The sequence below is a fragment of the Lynx rufus genome, unplaced genomic scaffold, assembly GCF_022079265.1.
Source record: "Lynx rufus isolate CCGP_SWC_20201006 ecotype Redwood Valley unplaced genomic scaffold, mLynRuf1.p SCAF_2, whole genome shotgun sequence".
NCBI classification, from domain to species: domain Eukaryota; kingdom Metazoa; phylum Chordata; class Mammalia; order Carnivora; family Felidae; genus Lynx; species Lynx rufus.
The window spans coordinates 7,891,025-7,916,225 of record NW_025814834.1 but is presented as its reverse complement, the minus strand read 5'-3'; the positions used below and the strand labels follow the sequence as shown (position 1 = coordinate 7,916,225).

At 52.0% G+C, this 25,201-nt stretch overlaps 1 protein-coding gene across 1 annotated transcript; it reads right to left on the bottom strand.

Annotated features, from left to right (window-relative positions):
• Positions 1-3,774: 3,774 nt before the first annotated feature.
• NPPC (natriuretic peptide C) lies at positions 3,775-8,167 on the bottom strand. Its single transcript, XM_047085017.1, has 3 exons — positions 7,945-8,167; positions 7,176-7,486; positions 3,775-3,933 (listed from the first exon to the last, which is right to left on the bottom strand). The coding sequence occupies exons 1-2, from the start codon at positions 8,032-8,034 to the stop codon at positions 7,196-7,198; spliced, it is 381 nt and encodes a 126-aa protein (XP_046940973.1). The 5' UTR covers positions 8,035-8,167; the 3' UTR covers positions 3,775-3,933; positions 7,176-7,195.
• Between the last annotated feature and the right edge of the window lie 17,034 nt (positions 8,168-25,201).

Below are 25,201 nucleotides of genomic sequence, written 5' to 3'. Positions count from 1 at the left end.
TGGAGCCTGCTTTGGATTCTGTGTCTCCCTCTCCCTCTGCCCCTCCCTTGCTTGTGCTATCTCTCTCAAAACTAAATAAACATTAAAAAAAAAAAAAAAGCAAAGTGGATTAAATGCTTACAGGCTTTCGAATGGTGCAAACATATTCATCTTACTTTTAAAGTATCCATGAACTTTTACAAAGTTGATTAAACATAGGAACGAGGGGCGCCTGGGTGGCTCAGTCGGTTAAGCGGCCGACTTCAGCTCAGGTCATGATCTTACGGTCCGTGAGTTCGAGCCCCGCGTCGGGCTCTGTGCTGACAGCTCAGACCTGGAGCCTGTTTCGGATTCTGTGTCTCCCTCTCTCTCTGCCCCTCCCTTCTCTCTCTCTCTCTCTCTCTCTCTCTCTCTCTCAAAAATAAATACATAAACATTAAAAAAAAGAAAATAGCAAAATAATGGAATTAATTCAGAGCCTGCATCCTGGTATCACGAAAAAGGGGAAGACATTAATGAAACAGATGAACTGCTCCTCACAAATCTGAATGCTTTGTTGGCACACGGTTCCTGGGTCCAACGCTGTTTCCGGTGGGGGTGCCACACTTACAGGAAGGTATCGATGACGACCCAGACTCGCGGCTCTCCAAAGTGACTGCCAGACGACGTGATGCCAGAATCCGGAAGAATCAGGAAGGGGTGACCGTAATAAGGTGCCAGAGAGAAACACCTCCCAGGCCTCGGCTGGGGGCCTGTGAGGCGCCAGCAAGAGACGGGAGGAGGGAGGGGAGAGGGGAGTCGGGCTATTTCCCCCCTTATCACTCCCTGTTTTGGCAACACGTCCCGCACCTGCGCCCCTCCACCCAGCTCCAACCCAGGGACAGTCTCCTCCCTTCATCCCGGGGAAGGAACTGGCTTCCCAGTGGGTCCGCGATGGCATCTGCCTCTGTAAAGCCTCTCCGTGTGAACTGTCTGGGTCAGATTCCATTTTTTTAAATTTGAGAGACAAAGAGAGAGAGAGATTAAGTGGGTGGAGAGGGGCAGAGAGAGAGAGAGAGAGACAGAGAGAGAATCCCAAGTAGGCTCCATGCTCCGGGGGGAGCCCGACATGGGGCTGGAGCCCACGACCCTGGGGCCATGACCTGAGCTGAAATCAAGAGTCAGGTGCTCAGCTGCCTGAGCCACCCAGGTGCCCCATCAAATTCCATTTCCGACGGGACCCTCTGACTGTGGCTCCCGCGCTCCTCAGACTGCCCCCCACCGCCTGCCTGTCCAGACATGTGGCCCCTCTGGTCACCGGCAGAGGCTCAGGTGCAGCCCATTTCGGACCCCCCCTTTTGGGGTCATGGCTGCCACCGAAGGACCTCCCACGTCTTGGGTGGTGGGGGGAGGGTAGACTCCTGGAACCACGCGCCTGGCAGAGGACCTGGAGTCTCTCTGCCTTCCAGGTGCTTCCATCACCTCCATGCTAGGCGCAGGGGTGGTCTCTGGAGCCGCTCCCTCCAGCTGGCCCAGCTGTTGCGGTCACCCCACGTGGAAGAGAAGTGGCAGGTTCCCCAGGCAGCTTTGGGGGTGAGGTGCTCATGGTGAGGGAGGAGGCCAACACAAGAGCAGAGGGCTGGACGCTCTTGGGTGATACCACCTGGGGAATCTCTGGAGGTTGCAAAGCTTTTCCCGTTATTTATGGAATACTTGTCAATCCTTCATGGCTTTTCAGCAGAAATTCCTGTTGGGGTGACATGTCCCTGTCACTGCTGAGGAAGCAGCCCCCAGACTTCAGGTCTGGATATCAAAGGAGGACTGGCTGTCTAGCAACATCCGGAGCCAACATGTTGAGGGACTGGCTTCCATCTGGTGGGGACTGAAGTTGTCAACAGAGTTGTGCATGCCCTTCGCCGGCTAATTCATGGGGTGAGAGCTACTTGGCAGGATAACGTGCGTAGCTTGGGCTGCAGGGTCCTGGGAGCCCTGGGTTACTGGCTCCCCGGACACTGTTCACGGGGAAAACCTTTAGCTTGGTGACCCCCTGAGCCCCAGAATTCTCCATCCTCACACCTTTGGGCTTTGGGGAGATGTGTCTGCCTCGCCGCCAGCAAAGCCCACGGTCTACCCCCTGCCTTCCCCCTGCTTCTGCAGCCCCCCTCGGCATCCCCTGGCTTGGGGTCTGCAGACACGCAGTGAATTGAGGCACAGGTGACGCCTGAGTGCTGGAGCCCCTCACCCTCGCTGACACGGGGATCTGAATTCTGAGCCGCAGAGGTCGGGTGAGGCCAAGGAAGATAGCCATGCCCTGACTAGTGAGCCCGAGGAAGGGTACCTCGGGGCAGTGGCGGAGGTTGGAGGCAGTTCCCCAGCAGGGATCTGTCTTAAAAGCCGTTTTCTCACCTGGGCGAGGGCACTTGGTTGTCCTGAGAACCTGCTGCTGGAGGGAAGAAAGGCCATGGAGCTCAGAGGCCAGCAGAAAGGCCGGGTGCTTTGGCCACCTCCCCCACCTGCCAGTTTTCTTCCGGAAGCACTCAGCCAGGCCTGCTGACCCCATGACCTCGGGGCCACACCGCTCCCAACTCCCCTGAGCAGGGTCGAGGCCGCCTGGCGTAACCAGCCTGAAAGGCTCTTTTTGTCCCTGCTTTCACCAAACGGGGCAGAAGACAGATGGGCTCAGGTGGCAACAGAGTGTCACCACACCAAGGATGCAGTGAGATTATCTGGGAATTATTTTAGTTTCCCGCAGTTTTCAGGAGAAGAGATTTTAAGTATTCACGCTTTCACATTCAGGCTCCATGGGGCATAGGAATCGTAATTGTTAGCAGCTTCAAGTGAAAAGAAAAACCACACCCCCCTGGCAAAGCACAGCACGCTGTGCAAATAGGGAAGCTAATGCCTTCTTGTTCTCTCTGAGGTCCTCGGCCTCAGGTCCCCGTTGGCCGTGACAGTCAATATGAGGTAACAACTACACACTGTAGGCTTTCGTGCGCTAAGGCTCGCAAGGTAACCTGACCAATTCTGCAAGATATACAGAAACCTAAATGTCCCCCAAACAAAAGGGAAGTTTCCCGTTCTTTCTCTCCTGTGGTCACAGAGAGAAGATGGACTAGAATTACAGGACCCTCAGTCGGCTAAGTTCAATTTTAATTTAACTCCAGGCATCTGACTTCCCAGCTGTGAAGTGTCCTGACCAGAGCTTCCCATTCTGGCTGAACTGGTCAGAGTCACTGGAGACAAAATCCAAACAGCAAGTCTTATCCCCCCCGGGAGATTCAGATTCGGTTCATTGGGGGTACGTGGGGGCAGAAGTCAGTACCTTTAGCAAGATCCCCAGGGGAATCTGATACAAACAAATCCAGAATCGGGAACCTGGCTGTTAGATCTGTTTAGAGGCAAAAGCCTTGTCTTCACATCCTCCCTCTAAGACTAATTTCTGAAAAATAAATGTAGTAAGTAAATAAAGACAGTTTTCAAGATGTTCATGGAATGACTTTTTTTTTTACATTTTTCAACTAGTTAAGACAAAAACATTACAATGATTGACTTCTTTCATTTAGTTACATAAATAAAATTTTTATAAATATCTCTTTATAAACAATATAAATAGCTTTACAACATAAATACATTTATGCATGACATGAATTTACAAACAGCAATGTTTTACAGCTGGTTTTGTCAGTCTCTTAAAAACTGTCCCTTGTCATCATGTTGGTGTAGGTGTGTGTGTTTCATGTATATAATATATATATAATATATAACTTTTTATTTTTCATTTTCAAAAAAAAAAACAAACAATAAAATCATACCCCCCTTCCCGAATAATAATAAAACAGCTGGTGTTGTGTATTCCCAGTACCAGGAAAAAAAAAAAAAAGAAATGTAAAAGCCACATTGCGTTGGAGATGCTTCCAGATGCCGTGAGGCTGATGACCAAGAATGACCTCAGCAAAACGGAGCAAGTTCCCAATCCTGAAACACAGAGGGGACACGGGACACTTAGTTCTGGCCCCTTAGCCGAGAAAGCCCAGCCTGCAGGACAGTCCCTTTCCACAGCAGCGTGAAGCAATGTCCTGCCTTGCCCCACCAGCCCGGAGAAGGCGGTCCTATGGAGGGAAAGGAGTCCTTCTCTCCTGGGGTCACCTCATCTCCTGCTGTGCCCTTGGCACTTCCTGCCCCAGAATGTCTGCCAGCCCTCCTCCCCCTGAGTCTAACTACAGGCCTTGCCCTTGGCACTCGGTGAGACACAATGAGGGAAAGAGAGTAGAAATGCCCTTTTCCCTTTTTTGCTGCAACAAAAACCCTCAGTCAGGTGCCACCTCGGCTTTCTGTGTCTACGTGACAGAAGTGGGGAGGGGGAGACAAACATCTGAAGAGTTGGGAATTCTGGGCTCAAATCCCAACTCTGACATTCACTTCCTGGATGGCCCTGGATAGCTTTGAGTATCGCTTTCCTCACCCATAAAATGGGATAATAGCCACCTCCCCGGGCCAGCTTTAAGATTCAACAGGTGGGCCACACGTTGGGCACCGGCAGAGTGTCTGGGTCACAGCTGCCACTCATTAAATAGCACTTCCTCCTCTAGCTGGCTTCACCTCAGAAAGGGTCCCCTTCAGACGCAGGGGGAGTGGGGTCTCACGCCAGCCCTGGGGCAATGAGTGGCCATGCTGGGTGTGCTGGGCGGAGAGTTAAGAGTCCTTTGATGAGGGCTCTCCAGCTCTCTGCCAATGGCCATGTAGGTGCTCTGGGGCCCGAGGGGGGAGTCCTCCTGAGACAGTGCAGTGCCCTCCCAGAGGCCAGCACACGCGGAGGGACCCCGGGCTTCAACACCTTGATGAACTGTCCCTCAACTTCCGTCTCTGGCCGTCCCATGTGTTTAAACAGATGATAGATGTCTGTGATGTCCCTGGGGCTCCTGGGCAAGGTGTTCATTCAGGCATCGGCCACACCCCATCTCTGTCATTAGAATTTTATAATCAAGACTATAACCATCAGCGACAGTCATTATGGTGACTGCTTAGAGCCAAAGTCAACTCCTGAGTGAAGAAGACATGGCCACAGCCTGGGATGAGTTTCCATTAATGTGAAAAATCTCAGCTGTCTTTCTCTTTTAAGCGGAGACGGTGAGACACCTTGGGCATCTCCACTAGGAGGCTGCGGGCAGCGGGAAGGATGCTCTGCCTTCTCATGGTGGGTGGGGTGGGGGGGAGAGTGGGGTCGAGAAGGTTAGGGGTGTTAGAGGTGGCTGTTCAGCTCAAGGACAGAACTTCCAGGAGGATGACAAACTTCCCTAGTCAAAGGGGCTGAGAAGTCCTAGCGATCTGGCCTCCTGCCCAGCACCTCCCCACCCACCGGACCATCACCTGGTGCCCCGGGACAGCCACATCCAAGAGCAAGGAGCCTAGGGGGATGTGCATGCCAGGCACTTTCCAGGCCTTCTTCCTCATCTCGTCTCCTGCTAACCCACTGGACATTTGTTTAGATCGGGAAGTTTGAGCTTGGTGCTTAAATCACAATGTGAACTGAAGATGTGAGGCCCGTGGCTCCATCTCTTCATTGTTTAGACAGGAAAGATGAGAGCAAAACCATTATAGTGGAAGCTAGTAGAGGCTGGGCCCCATGTGCTAGAATTATCTTTTCCTGTGCAGGGGCGAGTCAAGACCTCAGACAAATGAAGCCCCTTGCCGAAATGGGGAGGAGCTCACAGCTCAGTCAAGTCTGGCACAGAGAGGAAACCCTGCTAAAACCCAGGGCAGGTGTGAGAGGAGTGCCCCTAAGCTGGGTGGGGCATGTTTCTTTGGTCATTGACAAACATTTTTCAGAGCTTCTTTGGGGGTGCTGTGGGTCCCAGATCACCTTAGGTTAGCACCTGGCCCTCAAGTTGCTCATGAGTTAATCTGGGAGTGGAAAACAGATTCCCAAGCAACTATGGCTCGGGTGAAAATGTGTTCTGTGCTGTAAAAACGGCTTAGGCAACGTGCTGGATATTTTCAGAGGGGCGCTCTCATTGCCCTCTGGAGGAAGACAGTGTGGACGCTGACAAGGCTTCTTGGGCGAGAGAGCAGCTTCCCCATGGCTTGGAGTGGGGAGTGGGACAGACAGGCTGCAGGGAAAGGCTGGAAGCCAGCAGGAGTCCGTTCCTAAAGCACTTGAATGTCAATTTCAGAGGTGGTTTTACCACCCTGGTTTACCATGGGAACTGATGGGCAACAGGAAAGGAGAGAAAGGGGGAGAGGGGGGAGGATCTTTGCAACATCGCCAGGATGCAGCACCTGGCAGGGGCTGAAGGTAGCACAGGGGTTTCCAGCCCTAGTGGAGGGTGAGGGGGCAATGCCAGAAACAGGGACCCCTGATGGGGAGGTGGGCAGGTTGGGGAGGAACTCAGATGGGCACATAGGTTCAGATTGGGGCAAAATAATAATAATAATAATAATAATAGTAATAATAATAAAATATTTTTAGTCTTTTTCTCTGCCGTGAAATAGTGCCACAAACACTGAGTTTCCATCCTGAAGTCAGGCAGGCATGAAGCAGCATCAGGACCCTGGACAGACCAGTTTGCTCCCAGCCACGGTTTAGAGAAGGGACAAGAATCAGACGGCTCTAGGACGGAAGGGCAACCTGCTGATGCCAACAGAGGACTATTCTGTCTACAGGACTGTCTGTCCAACTTTAGGGGCCACAGTCCTAGGAAGCCACCCTGACCTCTGGCACCATGAAACAGTGTCTGGCAGACAAACTTACCCTCCACTTGTGTGTATGTCCTTCCTCCTCTGCTCCCACAAACCCCTGATTGCCCCTCAATGCTCCCAAATGGCGATTTGGGACCAGTGCTGCCGGTTTACTTCTGGTCCCGGTGTGGGCAGGACCCCACCAAGCTGTCGCTGCTTTCTTAAAGGAAGCTAGGCGGGTTCATCCGTGTTGAGCCATTTCTGACCTGGCCCAAATGCCCTGACCTATCCCTCACTTTTTTCATGTGTAAAACGGGACGATAAACGGGGTTGGGGGCAAATGCCTTGCACACACACTGGATCTCGTGCTGGGATCGCCTGGCTCTCCTCCAAAGGTCGGCTGGGAGGCGGAAGGACCCCAGCGCCAGGGGCTCAGAGAGGAACCCGCCTGCGGGCGGGCGGGGGTTCAGGCTTGGTTCTGGCAGGTGCCGGGGGAGCTAGGTGTGCACAAACTCCGGGCGCCCGGGGTTGGTGGTACTCACCGCCGCCAGGGGTCGCCGCACTAACATCCCAAGCCGCTCATGGAGCCGATCCGGTCCAGCTTGAGGCCGAAGCAGCCCTTGGACAAGCCCTTCTTGTTGCCTCCCTTGTATTTGCGCGCGTTAGGGTGCTCGTGCAGAAGGCGGGCCCACGCCGCCCGCGACTTGGTGTCCACGCGCAGGTCCCGGAGCAGTCGCGACCGGTCGCCCTTGAGGTTGGCGCCGCCACCCCCGGGAGTTTTGTCGCCCTTCTTCTGACCGCCGCCCGCAGCCTGGGGCTCGGCCAGCTCCTCCCCTGGCGGAGTTCGCGGGACCTGTCCGAGGGAAAGGGCGGGCAGGTGAAGGGACGCCCCGGGGCCGCGCGAAGTACTTTGCGCGACCCCTGATGCTCCGGCCCCTCGCGCCCGCCGGCGCGATTTGTCCTTTCGGAGCCCTGACGCGCCCCCACAGATGCCGGACAGCCGGCCCTGCATCCACCTGCCACGCAGCCGCCGTTGTCCGCTCCTTCCGGGAGCCCCTTGCCCTCCCCTCCTTTGCCCCCTGACCGGCTGGCCACATTGGGGCAGGGGCTCAGCATCTGTCGTCTTGCTCCCGAGGCTGGGGACGTAGACCCCCTGAGTCGGTTTCGAGGGCTTCCCGGCACTCACCCATGCACATCTCTGAGCAGAGGGCCACTTTCCCGCCCTCTGCTCCCTCTAGTGCTCCGCATCCTCCTAGGGCCCCAGCCCACCATGGTCCCTCACAGTCCCGATGTCCATGCAACAGCACCCACCTTCGGCGGCGCCCCGGGCTTGGCTTCAGAGGGCCGGAGCGAGAGTAGCGTGAGCAGCAGGGCGCAGGCCAGCAGCTGGGAGAGGTGCATCGTGCCTGCAGGGTCGAGGGGCGCAGAGCCGCAGCAGCGAGGGCGCACGGGTCCGGCGGGAGACGGAGCAGGCGAGCGCGGAGCAGCCTGGCTGGGCTGCGGTGTGGGCGCGAGTCCCAGTGCTGCGCGGCGCCGGCTGGGTGCGCTCTGAGCCCGCGGCTCCGCTCGCGCCTTTATAATCCAACCTGCCGCTGATGTCATCCTCCCGCCCACCCGGCCGCCCCGGCCAATGGCACGCGCGCCGAGGTCCGGGAGGGGGCCGCGGGGGCTCCCCCTTTGCCCCCACCTACATCCCACCCCCGAGGGATCCCGCTGCTCCGCCAGCCCTCTCCCGCCGCACTCGCCGCTGCAAAGCGGCGCGCACAGGAAACTCCATTTGCAGCGAGTGCGTGCCAGGCATGCCAAGCGTCGGCGCTCCCGGTGCCCTGCACACACGCTGGGACCTCAACACACGCGCTCTCCCTAGGAGGAATCAGTTTCCCTCCTTTGCAGGTGCAAAGACAGGCTCAGAGGAATTAAGTCCCTTGTCCAAAGCCACACAGCCAGAAAGTTGGCACAGCCCCAAATCCACGCAGATCTGTCTTGTTGCCAAACTCCTTCCTGGGCACCAGACAGGCTCAGGCCTGGTACTGCGGCTCCACCTCTCACCTACTCGGGAGTTTAGATTGCACCAAAGTCTTTAAGTTGGGGAGGCAGAGGATGGGGCGGAGGTCCGGGCGGGAGGCGCAGGGAGAGCCAGGTTTGCCGGGGGCCGCAGGGGGGAGCGCAAGTCCTACGCCGGACAGTGAAAGCTTTTTTGCCTGAGGGTGTGTTTGAGAGTGAATTGCAAACGAGGTGGGCTGGGAGGGCGGAGATACCGGTGCCGGTGCGTGCGTGCAGCTCGCGTTCAGCGTGGGTCTGCCGCGTGGAACCCGCCCAAAGTCTGACCCGGCGGATAGCTTCCCGGTGCGCTCTCGGGCGCGCGCCTGACCCTGTCTGCACCCACGCGAGGAACCTCAGGGTGGGGATGTTCTCTCCCTGTCCTGTGCACCTGCACCGCACGGGGAGAGAGCTTTACCTAGCCTGGAGCCCCGTCTGGCTTCCCTGAGCGGTGACAGGTGATTGCCTTTGCTTTTTCAGTCTTAGATAGGTCTCTGTCAAAGTTGTAGGGACAAAGTCGGGTACACCTGTCGCTGGGAACTCCCTCTCCCTGGGCAGGGTGTCTTCGTTCCTCAGACTCTGAGGAATCCCTTTGGGATGAGCAGCAGAGGCAGAGAGCTGGGCACCTCAAGAACTGAGTGAGGTGCGGAACTGTATGACCCCAAAGCCACCCAGCAGACTCTTCTGGAAAGCAGGCATGGTGGTTGTCCCTAGGAGCGAAGACCACAGCCGGATGCAGGTGTCTGGATGAGTCTTTTCAGGGAGAGAAGCTGTGCCTGAGGCAGAGGGCGGTGGCAGTTAAGAAGGGCAGGGGGAGGGGGCACCTGGGTGGCTCAGTCAGTTTAGCATCCGACTCTTGATTTCGGCTCAGGTCAGGATCTCACGGTTCATGAGTTCGAGCCCCGCATCAGGCTCTGCACTGACAATGCGGAGCCTGGTTGGGATTCTCTCTTCCTCTCCCTCTCTCTCTGTCCCTCCCCTGCTCGCATTCTCTCTTTCAAAAAATAAAATAAACATTAAAAAAAATAAGGGCCGAGGGAATCAGGTGCCATGTGGATGGCTCCCGCAGTGGAGCCCGTGTCTGGAGGCAGGAGGCAATAGCACCACCATTTGTTCAGGCTCTCCCGTCCCACCTGGCACTCTGGGTAAGAAATTGCAGAGCCACGGAGCCCAAGTTCCCTTTGTTTAGGAAATAACTGACACGAGCCCTCAATTTGGGGTAGCAGAATTTCTGAGTCTAGAAGAAGATTCAGACATTGACAGGACACCTTTTGGGAGTTCTAGTGAGTTGATTCACCACTTCCATGCAGCCCCCTCTGATTGTTGCTCCGTGGTAGCATGGAGTGGCACCACTCTTTGAGAGGTAAGGAAGAGGAGCAAGAAGGAGGAAGAGAGAGGCATTTCCTGGTGAGTGATGGAAGTCCTCTCTCCTCTTTGGCTACTGATCAAAGTGGAATGTTACCAATCTGGAACGTCTCTGACACTTGTTTTATTTACATCTATTTAAGGAGCCGAGCAGATTGAGTCTAGACCCAGTCACTGAACTCATTTCCAGGGGACAACAGCCACATCCTCTGAAACCCCTTATTAAGGACAGGTTGGAAGCTTCCGGTGCACCTTGGTCACCTCCTTCTGTCTGAATGTCGCTTCTTCAGGCTGGTTCTTCCTGTATTTGGTGTCCCTTGGATGCACTTAGTGACAGCTGGGTAACTATCTAAGTCTCCCCTCTCTTTGAGCATTGAGACTAAATTAAATAAATGGACCCCACCCAACCCCACCCCAGTGTGGGCAGAGCCAACACCCTGGACTCTACTTCTCCTATTCAGAAGTGGAAACTTCTGGTGAGCCCTCGCTTCTGACCACTGGACTATGGTCCTTTGGGGCAGACCAGATCCTGGAAGAGTTACCTGCAGAGCGAGGCTTCCCTGGGGCAGGCTGTGGAGCCACTCTCACTTAGCTGGGGTCTGGGAGGTGGGGTGGATAGAAGCTGAAGGACTAGGCTGGAGGAACCTTCCAGAAAGGAGGTAGTCCGCACACGACTGCCTTGGGTTCCTCCCACATTGAGCTGCAGAGGAAGCTCTCTCCCTCTTGGGTCTAGAACGGGGACTCAGGTCCCTCCTTCCTGCTTTTCCCTCATGAGGTCTGCTTGTTTCTGCTCTGACCCAGGGGCCAGGCCTGGGAAAGGTGGACCCACTGAGCAGCTGAACAGGAGCTGTTGGAGGCAGTTTATGGAATGCTCAGTGTGAACACTCCTCCTGATGGCAAAGGAGAGAGAAAAGTCCACTGGGCCTTGGGAGTCTGGCAGTGCTGTAGGGAATCCGGTTATGTGTCCTCTATCTGCCCACTGGTTCCCTAAGTGTCCATGGAGCACCCAGGAAGCCTGTGGGTTTGCATCCCTGCAGGGAAGGAATCCAGGAAACAGACACTAGGTTTGTAGGCTGAAAAGGACAACGGTGGGGAGGGAGGGCAGCTCCCCCAGCTTGGGCTAGCTGGGTGGGCTTCCTGGAGAGGAAAAGTCTGTGCAGAGCTGGTGGTAGGGTGGAGGCGGGAGGCGGGCGGGGGGGGGGGCGGGGGGGAGGGAGACCCAGAAGGCAGGAGGACAGATGGGATAAGGAGGGAAATCTAGTTGGAGAGCAGCCCTTTGGGCTAACCATGTAGTGCACCCAGACTTAGAGGGCTGCAGTAAAAGAAAATGAGTGACCTCGCCAAAGGGAAACTGAGGGAAGCAGGGGGGCAGCCTGTGACATTGCAGGGCCCTGCGTGCCCAGACTGGGGGTGGGGTGGGGCTTCAGGTAAGGGTATCCAGAAGACGCAGGCTTGGGAGAGAGGCAAGTCAGCCAAGGGAGGGCCTTGTCTGGCAAGAGTGGGAGCCTATTGTATTCTTGAGGGTGAAGACAGAAAGCAAGCTTGAAGGTTAGGACTGAGGGAGAGTGGTCAGTTGTGGGGAGGCACGGAGAGGGAGCAGGGATTCGGGAAAGTCAGAGCCAGCTTGAAGTGTGCCAAACCCCAGGCATCAGAGAGTCACAAGACTGGCACCCTCTCCTCCCTTCCGGACCTCTGAAAGAAAGGCGGGGACAGGGAGAGAAAAGGCTCCATTCCTGTGGGCCCCTTTCTCCTTTTTCTCCTCCACGAAGGCAAGGCGAATGTCTTGCACAGAAGGCGCCCTTCCTGGGAACAGTCGGTGTCCAGTCTGCTAGCAGGACCCTATGGAACATGAAAGGGGCCTTGAGTATTCCTCCGGTGAGAAAGGTGTGCATAAGGGCTTATCTGAGGCCGGGGAAGGAGTGATTGAGACCAGACTGCCCAGGGGGTGGGAACTAGCTCCATGTGGAACAGCGCCCCCTCCTGGCCCTGGGGCAAAGCGGGAGGATTCTCAGGCACACAGAGGAAGAGAGGAATCCTCAGCAGCCCATCTGTTTTCTCTGCAATTATTTCATCCCAGGGGCCCCCTTCCAGCTGCATAACTTCCCAGAGAGGACACTGAACAGGCGGTGAGCAGATCTTATGGAGGCCGGGCAGGGAAATTTCAGCGGGACCCGGGCCAAGTCCCATCACTGCTCTGGGCCTTCAGTTTCACCACCTGTAATTGCGAAAAAGCTGTCCTTGCCTCCTGGACGGGGGCAGAGTGAACCAGGACGCCTGACAAGAGGCTTCCAACCCCTGGACAAAGGCAGGACGAGCAGCTGGGGCAGAAGCAGCATCTGAATGTCACTCGCACTCCTGGGGAGGAGGGGGAGGACACCGTGCCCCTGAGATTCCTCAGAACCGATTGATGGGGAGACCCACAGAAGACACAGAGATCAAAGCTTGGCCAGGTCTTCTGACGCTTGGTGCCTCCTCCAGGAGTCCTGCACCTACAGGACTTGGCTTTAAGAGAGGAGCTGGAGGCCAAGGAAGGCTCATCTATCCTTCCTGGGCCAGAAATTCCAGGAAAGCTTAACCTAATGGTGCCATGAGGTCTTTGACCCCAGGACACCCCCACCTGATGAGCCAGCTGCCCTTCTTCTTCTTTCCCAGGGGCCCTGCCAGCACCTGCTCCAGATGGCCTCCAAGCCCACTGTCCCACGCAAGCTCATGACGTCAGAGTTTATCCCTCCTTTTTTTTTTTCCCTTTTCAAAAATAAAAGACAGATAGGGTTGACAGATAGCTCAATAGATAGGCTCAGTTCCTTGGGGGGGGGGGAACAACTGCTCCCCACGTGGCTTTTAACAAGCAGGCGAGGGAGTAGAGGCCGAGGCCTAAACGCTGAGAAAGTGAGGAGGGAGATGAAGGCGAGGGGCCCTCTGAACCGAAGATGGTTCAGCATCCTGACCTCGGTATGGAGCGAGCGCCAGATGTTTCCAGAAGGGACAGGTCTGCTGCCAAGGTCTGTGTCCTGGAGATTGGCTTGCCCTGGCTGGGCTCTGGTCAAATGTTGATCATATGGAGTTTTCCAAAGAAGGGCTTCTTGCTGCTATAGAGGTCCCTACAGTGAGCTCGCCTTCTTGGAGTGTACCTGGAGGAGGCCTTCTACTGTCTGGTCTTGGAGATTGTGTTTCAGATTTGTTGGAGTCCACGGTCTTCAAGGAAGGGGGCTTTCCCATGTGGGTAGAAGGGGCCCCAAGGGTCTTATAGAAGACTCTTGGCCCCTTCACAGAAGGGATTATAGGATTGGTCTATCAGGATTCAGGGCAACCAGTCGGCTGAGGGAGCCCCACCTTTGGGTTTCCCAAGCCTGAAAGTCCTCTGTGGATTTCTGTCCCAGGAGTGTGTGATCATCAACCACTTTCTGGTGAGCAGTTTCTAAAATGCAAATGGCCAGAAACACTAGCCAGAGACACACGACCAAGCCAGATGCTAATGAGGGGTTGGAGAGAACACACTTCTTACAATCTGGGCTCCCCAGGGGTTGGAAAATACTTTTAAGCCCAAGCCCTGCCACCCTAAAAAAGCCTGAAGCCCAGAGTGCCTGGGAGGCTCAGTCGGTTAAGTGCCCAACTTCAGCTCAGGTCATGATCTCCCGGTTGGTGAGTTCAAGCCCCATGTCAGGCTCTGTGCTGACAGCTGGGAACCTGGAGCCCGCTTCGGATTCTGCGTCTCTCTCTCTCTCTCTCTCTCTCTCTCTCTCTGTCCCTCCCCAGTTCACACACACTCTCTCTCTCTCAAAAACAAAGAAACATTAAAAAAAATAATAAAAAAACCCAAAGCCCATATATTGTTTGGAAACCACCCTTGTGCCTGTGTGAATTGTTTCTGGGCCCAATGTGCAGCAGAACACGACAAACCTTTGTTCCTGGATTGCTCCGTACGGTCCCTCCGTCTCAGCGCAGGATGGGCAAGGAGAAGGTTCCTTCCTTTCCAGATGAGGGTGGCTTTGCCTCATGGGTGAAATAACGTAAGAGGGGAGGCTCTAGTGTAGAGTTCAATAGGGTTCAGCACTTCTAATCAAACAGATGATTCAGGATCTTGGGCTCCAGGGAGTTGGTAAGGAGGGGAGGCAGTCTCGTTGTACTGGACGCACATCAGTGATTTTTTGCTGCCTGGCTTCTCAGCCCCCTGGGAGAAGCTGAACTGCCAAATGCTTGCTTGCCTGACCTGCAGATGAGCAGGGGTTTGTGACTTGGACCCCCTGGGTTTTACATCGGGAGCCGTGGTCTCAGAGAAGTCCGTGCCATGCGGAATGCTCTTAGTCACATCCAAGAGGGCATGGTGGGTGGTAGCAATAGAATCCACCGTCCTGTGTCAGGGTTGCTATTGACCCAGTGTTATCATAAGTGTTGGTGGCCAGGAATATCTTGGAAGGCCTCAACAGATCCACTGCAGCTTGACCGGTCCTGGATCAGCTGTTTCCCAGCCTTCTCAGACCGCCCAATGCCCTTTAATAAATCCCTCTTCTTTACTCAGCCGGTCCGTTTCTGTCACTTGCAAGAAAGCACCCTGATTGATCCCCAGGACAACCCACACCCTTGGTGCCCACTGCTGGACCTCCAAACTTTCATTCCCGGAGTAAGCAGTCTGCCAGAGCCCTGCTGCTCCCCCAGACGTCCCTGATGTGAGGGTGAGGACATCTGGGGGCGTCGGGTCTTCCTCATGCACTTTCAGAGATGGATAGAAGGACAAAGGGGACAATATTTGGAGAAGAAAACTGTGTGGAGGGACTGAGTGGTTCCGCTAAGGAAATAACAAAGCAAATCATCAGGACCATGTTCAATGACTGGGTCCAGACTAACTGTGCTGGCCGTGTTGTCTCGAAAAATCATGTTGTAAATTATTGGAGGGGATGATTAAAAATATTACATTGACTCTGTAGAAATTAGTGCCTGATCTAGCTCACAGCCTGGTGAGGAGGCTTCACTTCAGGAAAATGAAGGTGACATGTGCTTATACATATTGCTAAACCAAGCAAATATTTCTAACTTCAACACCTTCTTACCCCATTAAATCCAAATGAGTTTCTCAGGCAGAGTAGGTTTCACGCAACTAAGAGAAACACAGCGTGGTGAGTGATGTGCTATGAGAAAATCCAGAAAGCTGGGAGGTAGCTGGGCCAGGAATGGAGGTAGAGGGGTTGGGAGACAGGGTGCCTGGCCTCAGAGAACAGTGCTCGGATCCGGCAGCCCAGACAGTGGGATCCTGCCCCTTCCTATTACCCCCTGAGGGAACTTGGACTCAGAGGGATTGGGCGTCATGGTCTGGACATCCTGGCCTCATACCCTCCCTGGCGCTAGACCCTCCCTGGATCTTGGCCACGCCACCTTCTCTTTGTCTCCTTGAGTTTTCACGTAGTGTGGACTGCAGACTAGGGTGGCGTGGCTGGGACTGCTCAGCGAGAACCTTCCAGGAGGTGAGCCTCACGGAGAAGGGTGTGTGACAGTCAGGAAAGGTTTCTGAGCCTTGCTGAGGTGGGAGAGCCTCCAGGACAGGCTTGTTTCTGGCAGAAGGACCTGGTAGGATCTGAAACGACGCGGGATGGGCCTGGGAATCTTCTGGTGTGATGAACCTTCTGAGGGCCGGGGCTCTCCCTGGGCCTGACGGGCCCCATAGACTTCTCCTCTGGTTCAGCACAGTCAACAGGGGCCCAGCGTGAGTCCCATAGCCCCTTGTGCATGCCACCGTCATAACCTTAATGCCACCATCTGTCAGTTTTGTGAGGAGCTCCTGTGTCTACCTCAGTAGTCTCAGTTCCTTGCATACTGCCAGCCACAAGGCAGGTGCTTAATAAATGCACAGGAATTCAAGGCCAGCATTGTGCTCGGCCTTAGGGGGACAGCAGGGACAGAGATAGCCTCTGCCCTCGCAGCAGGAAGGTGCCGGCAAAGCTACTATAGAAGGCTACGGGGCCCCCCACTGGCTGTCTGATCTGCCTTCGTCACACGGCAGGCTCAGCAGGCCGCTTAGGCCTACGGGGTGAGTCATGAGGATCCGGCTTGGGAGTGAGCTCCCCTGCCTCCCGCGAGAACATCTGCTGAGGGGAACAGCTGTCTCCACCCTGTGCCGAGTGGCTCCCGTGGGAATGTGGTGTGCGGCTTGGCAGAGAAACAGACACAGCCCCTCTGCCACTCGTGGCCATTTTCTGGGTGTGTGTGTGGGGGGTGTTCGGAGTTCTAGGGCCTTTGTCCCATCTGTCAGCAGCCATTTCTCTGGGACCACACGGTCCCCTCCTCCCATTCTTTCCTTCTTCAGTTTCTGGGAGGTCTGGAAAGGATGGGGCCAGACTGGTTGGGAACAGTGTGGTTCTGAGGTCTTCTAGCATCGGGGAACCAGACCTGTCCGCGGGGGATGAGGGGACAGCATGAATTAGGTGGTCTGAGGCCTCAGCTGGCTGGGACGAGCTTCTGAAAGTGAAGGGGTGACACTCACAGGAAAAGGGGTGGTCATTCTCTTTTCAGTTGTCCCTGAGAGAAAGACGACTAAGCCTCACCTTGTATTCTCAGCAGCAGGAGGCTTGGTACACAGGGGTCCCTCGTATATGAGACCGAGCGTATGAACCAGCTCTCACCTGAGAAACCTTCCCTCATACCAGCAGGACAGACAGAGCCTCCATTTCTGGGTGGGGGATCCTCACAGCTTTGGGACTCCCATCCCCCAGCCTTTCCTCTGGCTGACACCCACCTGGGAGGCAGTGCCTGGGCCCGAGGTTGCTGCTGAGTCTGGGACTGAGACAGAAACAAGACGGTGGCTCAGACATGGGCAGGGCCTGGCGTCCAGGTGGGGTCTGTCTGGTCACACTGGCTGAGCAGTTCCCAGACCAAGGCGAGGCTGGGACAGGGGCCGGGCTGGGGTGGGAGAGCTCTGTCAAGCCCCCCCAGACTTCTGCTGACCTCACACAATTCTCTGTTCTGTGTGGAACCACAGAGTGGGAGTCAGGGCCCGCTCCGTCTGTCGGAGGAACAGGGCAGGGGCAGGAGGCTGGGAAAGGAATTGCCCCTGGCAGTTATCTGACCCCGGGAGGACTTGCCCAGCAACGATGAGCTCATGGGCACAAGCGCGGAGCGGGGTGGTGACAGGAAAGGAATGGCAAATGTTCGCTGGAGACCCGGAGGCGTGGGGCTTTCACATGAGCTCATGCGATAAGACGCTCCCCAGGCCTCGCCAGGCCAGGACCCTGCGGGCAGCTGTGTCCCACAGAGGAGCCCCGGCTGCTGGCCCTGCCAGCCTCTGCCCTCCGCACACATGCTCTCACTTGCTTGGAAACCTCAGGCTGAGGCCTAGGAATGTAGCCTCAAGATGGCATGGGCAGAGTCAAGCTTCATTTGGGTGGAGTGATAAATGTTCTCTTTTAAATCCATTTTTGGGGGGCGCCTGGGTGGCTCAGTCGGTTGGGTGCCCGACTTCAGCTCAGGTCATGATCTCGTAGTCTGTGAGTTCGAGCCCCGTGTTGGGCTCTGTGCTGACAGCTCGGAGCCTGGAGCCTGCCTCGGATTCTGTGTCTCCCTCTCTCTCTGTCCCTCCCCTGCTCATGCTCTGTCTCTCTCTGTCTCTCTCAAAAATAAATAAAAACATTAAAAAAAAATCCATTTTTGTGTGTGTGAGTGTGTAGAGTATATTTACCCAATGTTACAGTGCAAGGTCAACAGAAATGTCAAACCAACAGTAAAGTGTTTAAATACCTCCACCAATATAACACGATCTGCCTGTTGCTTTCTTCAGGTTTCAGATCCTCCTGGGAAAATGAGCCTTGTTGGAATCCAAGAGTATATGATATCTTGTGATCAACTTTTTCATGCAACAGTATTTTGTATAACCTTTTCCATGGAGCTGTATAGTCTGCAATGTAATCGTTCACAGTCAGGATTTGGGCTGCTTAAGTGTGATGTGTATGCAAATTATACAGGTAAAAACACCTCCACGCAAATGGAGTTTTTCTCTTCCCTCCCTCCCTTCCTTCTGCCTCTACCCTGCCTTCTCTCTCTTCCTTCCTTCCTTCCCCTCTTCTTTTTTTCCTCTAATCAGAGGAATTGCTAGTTGGAAGATTGGATGGTGTGAGTGCTCTGTGTTTTGGTAGCTTCATGCTAGCTCTGGGCCAGTGGTACATAGTTGGTGAATTCTTTTCCAGCTCTCCTGCTAATGCTGCAGCTCTGTATTTGCCCAAGACCCTCAGAGTTGCCTTAAGTTGTCTTCCTCTCATTTCAAAAATATTTTTATCAATCCGTTAAATATGCTTATATGCTTATTATTTTTCCTCTATACCCTGAAATGTTCTTTCACTCCATTGCTTTTCTTTATGGTTACATACAGATGTTTACAAATTAGAAAAAATGTATTTTAGGGCCGCCTTCATGGCTCAGTTGGTTGAGCATCCAACTTTGGCTCAGGTCATGATCTCACAGTTCATGGGTTGGAGACCCACGTCGGGCTCTGTGCTGACAGAGCCTGGAGCCTGCTTCGGATCCTGTGTCTCCCTCTCTCTCTGCCCCTCCCCTGCTTGTGCGTGCACTCGTGCACTCTCTCTCTGTCTCTCTCTCTCAAAAATAAATAAACTCAAAAAAATATCTAAAAAATGTATTTTGTTCTTATAGCCTCTTATACTTTTCATTAATTACATGCTTGGGCGGTTCCTTCACTCAGATCTTTCTCCCCAGGGGCCATCTGTTGGGAAGGTGCCAGAGTGCACCCCCTGCACCCAGCCTAGAAAAATCCACTGCAGAAGCTAAAAGTGGGCACCACGAAGTGGCTTTGATTCCTGTGAATTTTTACCTACATCAGGTAGGAAAGCAGATAACAAACTGAGCTCATAGAATTAAGTATTTGAGTAAGAACCTCAGGTGGGACCGAAACTCAGAGGTCTGTCTGCTCTGAAACCCACACTTTGTCCTGACCCCCATGTCTCAGTAGACTGAGTGAGCCTATACTTTTCTATTCTTCTGTTGTGGGTTTTTTTTTTTTTTTTAATGGTTGTGTGTATGTATGCATGTGAATATCTAACTTTAACCTGTCTGGAATGTTCTGTGGTAAATAGTATGAGTAAGGATTTGCTATTCATGTGCCATTATTATCCTCCATTTCCCATATGGATGTAGTGATAATTATTTCTTTCTTCATTTAAAAAGTTTCACTTGATTTGTTATATATTAAAATGTATTTTTATATAGCAGATGTATATATATTTGTTCAATATATGTTCTACCATAAAGGGTTTTTTTTTTAATTTTTTAATGTTTTATTTATTTTTGAGGGAGAGAGAGCAGAGCTCGAGCAAGAGAGGGGCAGAGAGAGAGGGAGACACAGAATCTGAAGCAGGCTCCAGGCTCTGAGCTGTCAGCACAGAGCCCGATGCGGGGCTTGAACTCATGAACCGCAAGATCATGACCTGACCCGAAGTCGGACGCTTAACCGACTGAGCCCCCCAACTGCTCCTACCATAAAGTTTTGACAACTGCTATATGTGTTCTGTAGACTGGCAGATATTCTCCTGGTTTTGCCTTAAAATAAAAAAAATTTAGGGCGCCTGGGTGTCTTGGTCGGTTAAGCGTCCAACTCTTGATCTCACCTCAGGTTATGATCTCACAGTTCATGTGTTCAAGCCCCACATTGGGCTCCGCACTGATGGTGCAGAGCCTGCTTGGGTTTCTGTCTCTCCTTCTCTCTGCCTCCTCCCCTGTTTGTGCTCTCTCTCTCTCTCAAACAAAAAAATAAACTTAAAAAATAAAAAAAATAAAGAAATGAAATGTCCTGAACAATTGTTTTTCCATATAACTGTTGCTATTACTTTAAAACTTCTGGGGCGCCTGGGTGGCGCAGTCGGTTGAGCGTCCGACTTCAGCCAGGCCACGATCTCGCGGTCCATGAGTTCGAGCCCCGCGTCAGGCTCTGGGCTGATGGCTCAGAGCCTGGAGCCTGTTTCCGATTCTGTGTCTCCCTCTCTCTCTGCCCCTCCCCCGTTCATGCTCTGTCTCTCTCTGTCCCAAAAATAAATAAACGTTGAAAAAAATAAAACTTCTGTAAGATTCATTTTAATTATAATTAGTTGTATTTTATTTTCATTTGGACTTTTATTTAAAACAATTTTTTTAATCTTTATTTTTGAGAGAGAGAGCTCAAGCAAGAGAGGGGCAGAGAGAGAGGGAGACACAGAATCCAAAGCAGGCTCCAGGCTCTGAGCTGTCAGCACAGAGCCCAATGCGGGGCTCGAACTCATGAACAGTGAAATCATGACCTGAGCAAAAGTCCAATGCTTAACCGACTGAGCCACCCAGGTGCCCCTCATATGAACTTTGTTTATGGATTTTTAATTTTATTGCATTGTGATCCAAGGATAGAACTTCTATCTGGGATTTGGATTTTACTGAGATTTTCATTGTACCTGAATATATATTATTTTTATAAATATTTCATGGGCCTTTAGAAATAGGGCTATTCTTTGTAAGATACAGAGTTTAACATATGAAACTTTATTCACTAACTTTTCTACATACTTTTTATTTTTTTGGCAACTGTTTGTAATATAGTAACAGAATTAGATAAACCCCCATGATTTGATAAATGATGTCTCTTTTTTTAAAGTTCATTTATTTATTTTTGAGAAATGAGAGAAAGAGGAAGGAGCAAAGAGAGAGGGAGAGAGAGAATTCCAAGCAGGCTCCTCGCCATCAGCACAGAGCCTGATACAGGGCTCGAACTCATCAACTGTGAGGTCATGATCAGAGCTGAAATCAAGAGTTGGATGCCTTACTGACTGAGCCACCCAGGTGCCCCAATAAATGATGTTTCAATACTCATTTGCTATTATTGTTTGCTCTGCCCCTGCTCAGTAGCCCCTCCTTTGGGGAACTCTCCTCCACTCCAACCCTGTGGTTTTATTGGGGTGTGCCAATCTCCATGACCTATTTCTTTGATCATAGACATGGGCACATGGTTCAGATCTCACCAAGCCCAGGCCCCTTAATCGGTTAATGGGAGAAACCCAACTCAAACTATGAGGGACTTCATCATTTGCATAACTGGGAAGTCTAGGGAGGGGAATGCTATTGGCTGATCACAGCCAGGTACGGGGATTCAAATGAGGGCGAGCCTACTTCTGCCATAGCTCATCTCTGCCTCTGTGTAGTGAGCATATTCTCTCCCACTGCAGGGCATCTTTCTCCATGTGTCAGGGGATGGAGGTGAGGAGGGAAATGCCCTTGGATATCTTCTTTCAATGTCTAGACAGGATCTTTTTTTAAATGTTTATTTATTTTTGTATTGAGAGAGAGAGAGAGAGAGAGAGAGAGACCATGGGAGGGGGAGGTGCAGAGAGAGAGGTGGGGGACAGAGAATCTGAAGCAGGCTCTGTGGTGACAGCTAAGAGCCCCTCAATGCAGACCTCGAACTCACAAACCATGAGATCATGACCTGAGCAGAAGTCAGAGGCTCAACTGACTGAGCCACGCAGGCGTCCCTAGACAGGATCTTGCAGAAGGACCAACTGGTCCTGTTTCATTTGAGTCCCCAGGCCCTGTGGCCAGGAAGACGGTTTTTCATGGGTTGGCCAGTTCAAGTGCTTGTCTCTGGGACCTAGAGTTGAGTGTAGAGACTGACAACCTCAGTAGAACCCCAGGGGATGAGGACGGAATGGGCCTCCAAAGGAAATGTGATTACTGTTACCAAAGGAGAGAGAGAAAGGAGTCCTGGGGTTTGAAGAACGAAGTTGTCTACGACACATTGCATTCCCCTGGTCATACGATTGATTCAGGGATCAGCATGGGACCCAAGCCAAGCCCAGGGATTTTATTTTTTTCTACCTGGAACTGACAAGAAAGGAATCTCTTTCCTCTCGTGCATAAGGTGGTCAGCCTAAAGCTACTTGTAGGCACTCAGACTCTGGGTTGTGTCACCACAGCCAGGTGACCCCAGAGAAGTACCTGCACAGAAAGCACTTAGGTGCCTTCCAGCTCAGGGGCTGGTGGAGGACCAACTTCCCGGGGTCGCATTCCCCTAAATGGTTCCCAAGTATTGTAACATTTTTTAAAAACATGAAAGTTTTTGTTTTATTCTACCTTAAAAAAGTGAAAATCATTTTTTTTTCCTGAGTACTACATAGACTGTGCTATATTACCAAGTTAATATGTCAAGATTTCTCATGCTAAGATAAGGCTGACCAGAACATTTTTGAAATCTGTTTTCTTGTCCATTTCCTGAATCGTTCAAAAAAAGATAAAATATTATATGACCATTATAACACAGACAATATAAAAGATACAAATGGGTGTGAAGCAGAAGACCACCTCTAAGCCCACCACCCCGAAATAGGCACTCTTAACATTTTGGGTCACACCCATCCATATATTTTTCTAGGTATATAAACACATAAAGATACATATTTTTTAATAATAAAATGCTGGGGCGCCCGGGTGGCTCAGTCGGTTGAGTGTCCGACTCTTGGTTTCGACTCAGGTCATGATCTCACGATTCACGGGTTTGAGCCCCACATCAGGCTCCTCAAGGCAGCGAGGAGCTTGCTTGGGATTCTCTCTCCCTCTCTCTCTGCCCCTCCCCCACTCTTTCTTCCTCTCCCTCTCTCAAAATAAATAAGTAAAAAAACTTTAGAAAATAATAAAATGCTTTTGGATTGTAACACGGCCTCGTAGCCCCCTTTTCCAGTTATCCACAACTCCTGAGTATTTTTTGTGTTGTCCTGAACGCTTTGCACAGATTGGCTCAGGTGATCTTCCCTCCCCTTCCTCCCACACAACTATATATAGGTTTGTGTCATCATTTTCCATGGCGTTCTAGTGTATGGAGGTCTCATCATTTATGCAGTCGCTTCTTTACTGATGGGCTTGTAGGTTGTTTCCACTTTTCACTATTAAAAATGTAACAACACGACCACAGAAGAGCTTAGATCTTGCAATATACTGTAGTTATCTTAATGGGGCTGGAGAATCAGACCCCGTTCCAGTGAGCGAGGGCGGCCTGGCTGCCTCTGCAGTGACTGGGAGTTTCCACTGTCAGCTGCCCTGGGGCGGGAAGTGAAGAATGGAGAGAGTGGTGTAAAAACGTGCTCTCTCTGGAGCTGATGGTTGGGTCAGTTGGGCCACAAGGAGAGGCCTAGGGCGGTGCCCGGGGCGGGGGGGGGGGGGTGATGACTGTGTCTGGCCAAAAGGAAGTAGGTGCTTCCCCGGTGAGGGACGCTGGGCTGTCTATGCTGCGCTTACTGGCTGGTCTCCAGCACCTCCGGAGAGCCTGGCCTTTGCTCTGCTGGGGGAATTAAGAGAAGGCGCTGGTACCATGTTCTGGATGGAGTGGCCAAGGGAGACAGTGGTGTCCCTTCCCTCAAGGCCAGATCAGGGGTAACAGGAGCATTGCTAAGTCAACAGGTATCCATTTATTAAGGCTTCTGAGAGACATATTGACAGACTGCCCTCCAAAAAGTGCTAGTACCTTCACTCATCCCACCCCTATGTGGGAAGCTGTGCGAGAGCCCTCACTCACACTGGGTGTTACAGTCTTTCTCACCTTTGCTCATCTAGTAGGTGAGGAAAGACACCCCATAGGTTCTGTGTGACCGTGCTGTGCGTGTGTGGTTTGCTTTTTCCTCCTTTTTTCCTTTTCTTCTTTTTAAACATTTCCTTTGGTTACCAGTGAGGTTGAACATCCTCTCGTGAGGCCACTGGCCTCTTGCAAAGCTTGGTCAATTACCACTTCATATCCATTGCACATTTTCTACGGGAATATTATTTTTGCTTTCAATTGGTTGGTGAGAGTTATTCGTACACTGGGAACGTGATGCCTTTGCTTCTCACATGTCAAAATGCTGTTTCTCAGTTTCTGCTTTGACTTTTAAATCCATGTGAATAGTAGCATATGGAGATTTCACATTTTTATATAGTCAAACCCATCATATTTTTGAATGGTTTCTTGCTTTGGTGTCATTATAGAAAAGCCTACCCCTTCACTTCCCAAGATTTAATAAGCATCACCTATTTTTCCCCCCGAGGACTTTTATGGAGTTTTGTATAGGTTGGTAAATGTGTGCATTTTTATAACTGGAATTTACTAAAATGTGAGGTAGAGATCCAACTTTATTTTTTAAGTTTATTTATTTATTTTTGAGAGAGAGAGAGAGAGAGTGTGTGTGTGTGAACATGAGCAGGGGAAGAAGAGAGAGAATCCCAAGCAGGCTCCATGCTTTTAGAGCAGAGCCTGATGCAGGGCTCAGTCACACTAACCATGAGATCATGACTTGAGCCGAAATCAAGAGTTGGACGCTTAACTGACTGAGCCACCCAGGTGCCCCTCAGCTTTATTTTTTAACATGAAAAAAATTTAAAGCAGTTGTTACCAATCACCTACCACAACCATTAAAGCATTCATTCTGTGGGTGGCCTCTGGGAGATGTGAGTAACCAGCTTATCCAGAAAGTGATATCAAGTTATTAAAATACAATTTAATGAGACGGGAGGGCAGAATTCAATGGCTTTTTCCTACCTGAGCTTATATCTGATCAATGAGTCCCTTTATAATCAAAACAGCCTGGACCAGGAACTTGTCGAGTTAAGGCACCAACCTCAGATCTGTCTCAGGAACTGGGCTCCTACCTGAGCACATGGGGCTCAGACCTTCACTGATTCTGCTCCTGGAGCCCAAAGTCAAGGAGAGGGTGATAAATGGTCTTATGCACCTACCATCTCTTCACAGAGTGTTGAAGAATACAGGAGGGCCCTGAGTGGCCAAGTGATGGAGAGCCCAATTGCTCACAGAGGTCCACACTTGGGTAACTGTGTGGATTTGCTCTGCAACGCTAATGCATAAGAAATGTTACATTTTTCTAAGTCAGATTAAACGTGGCTCAGTCTTCAGCTGTCTTATTGGTGGGAGGTCAAAATCATCATTTTGAGGAAACACTTGTCTGCCATAGGATTCCCCAAGAGTCCTGGGGGGCAATTGGAGTCAGGTTCATGGCAACTCAGAAGATTTAGCTGGGAGAATTTAGCGAAGACTACTGTCACAAACACGGTATGATAGCACACAGGTTGTGTCTTCCTACAATGTCAGCTTAGTTCAATCATAAAGCAAGGTTAACATGAACATAAGCAGGTTCAGGATTCTCAACTCCAGGACTGTGTGTTT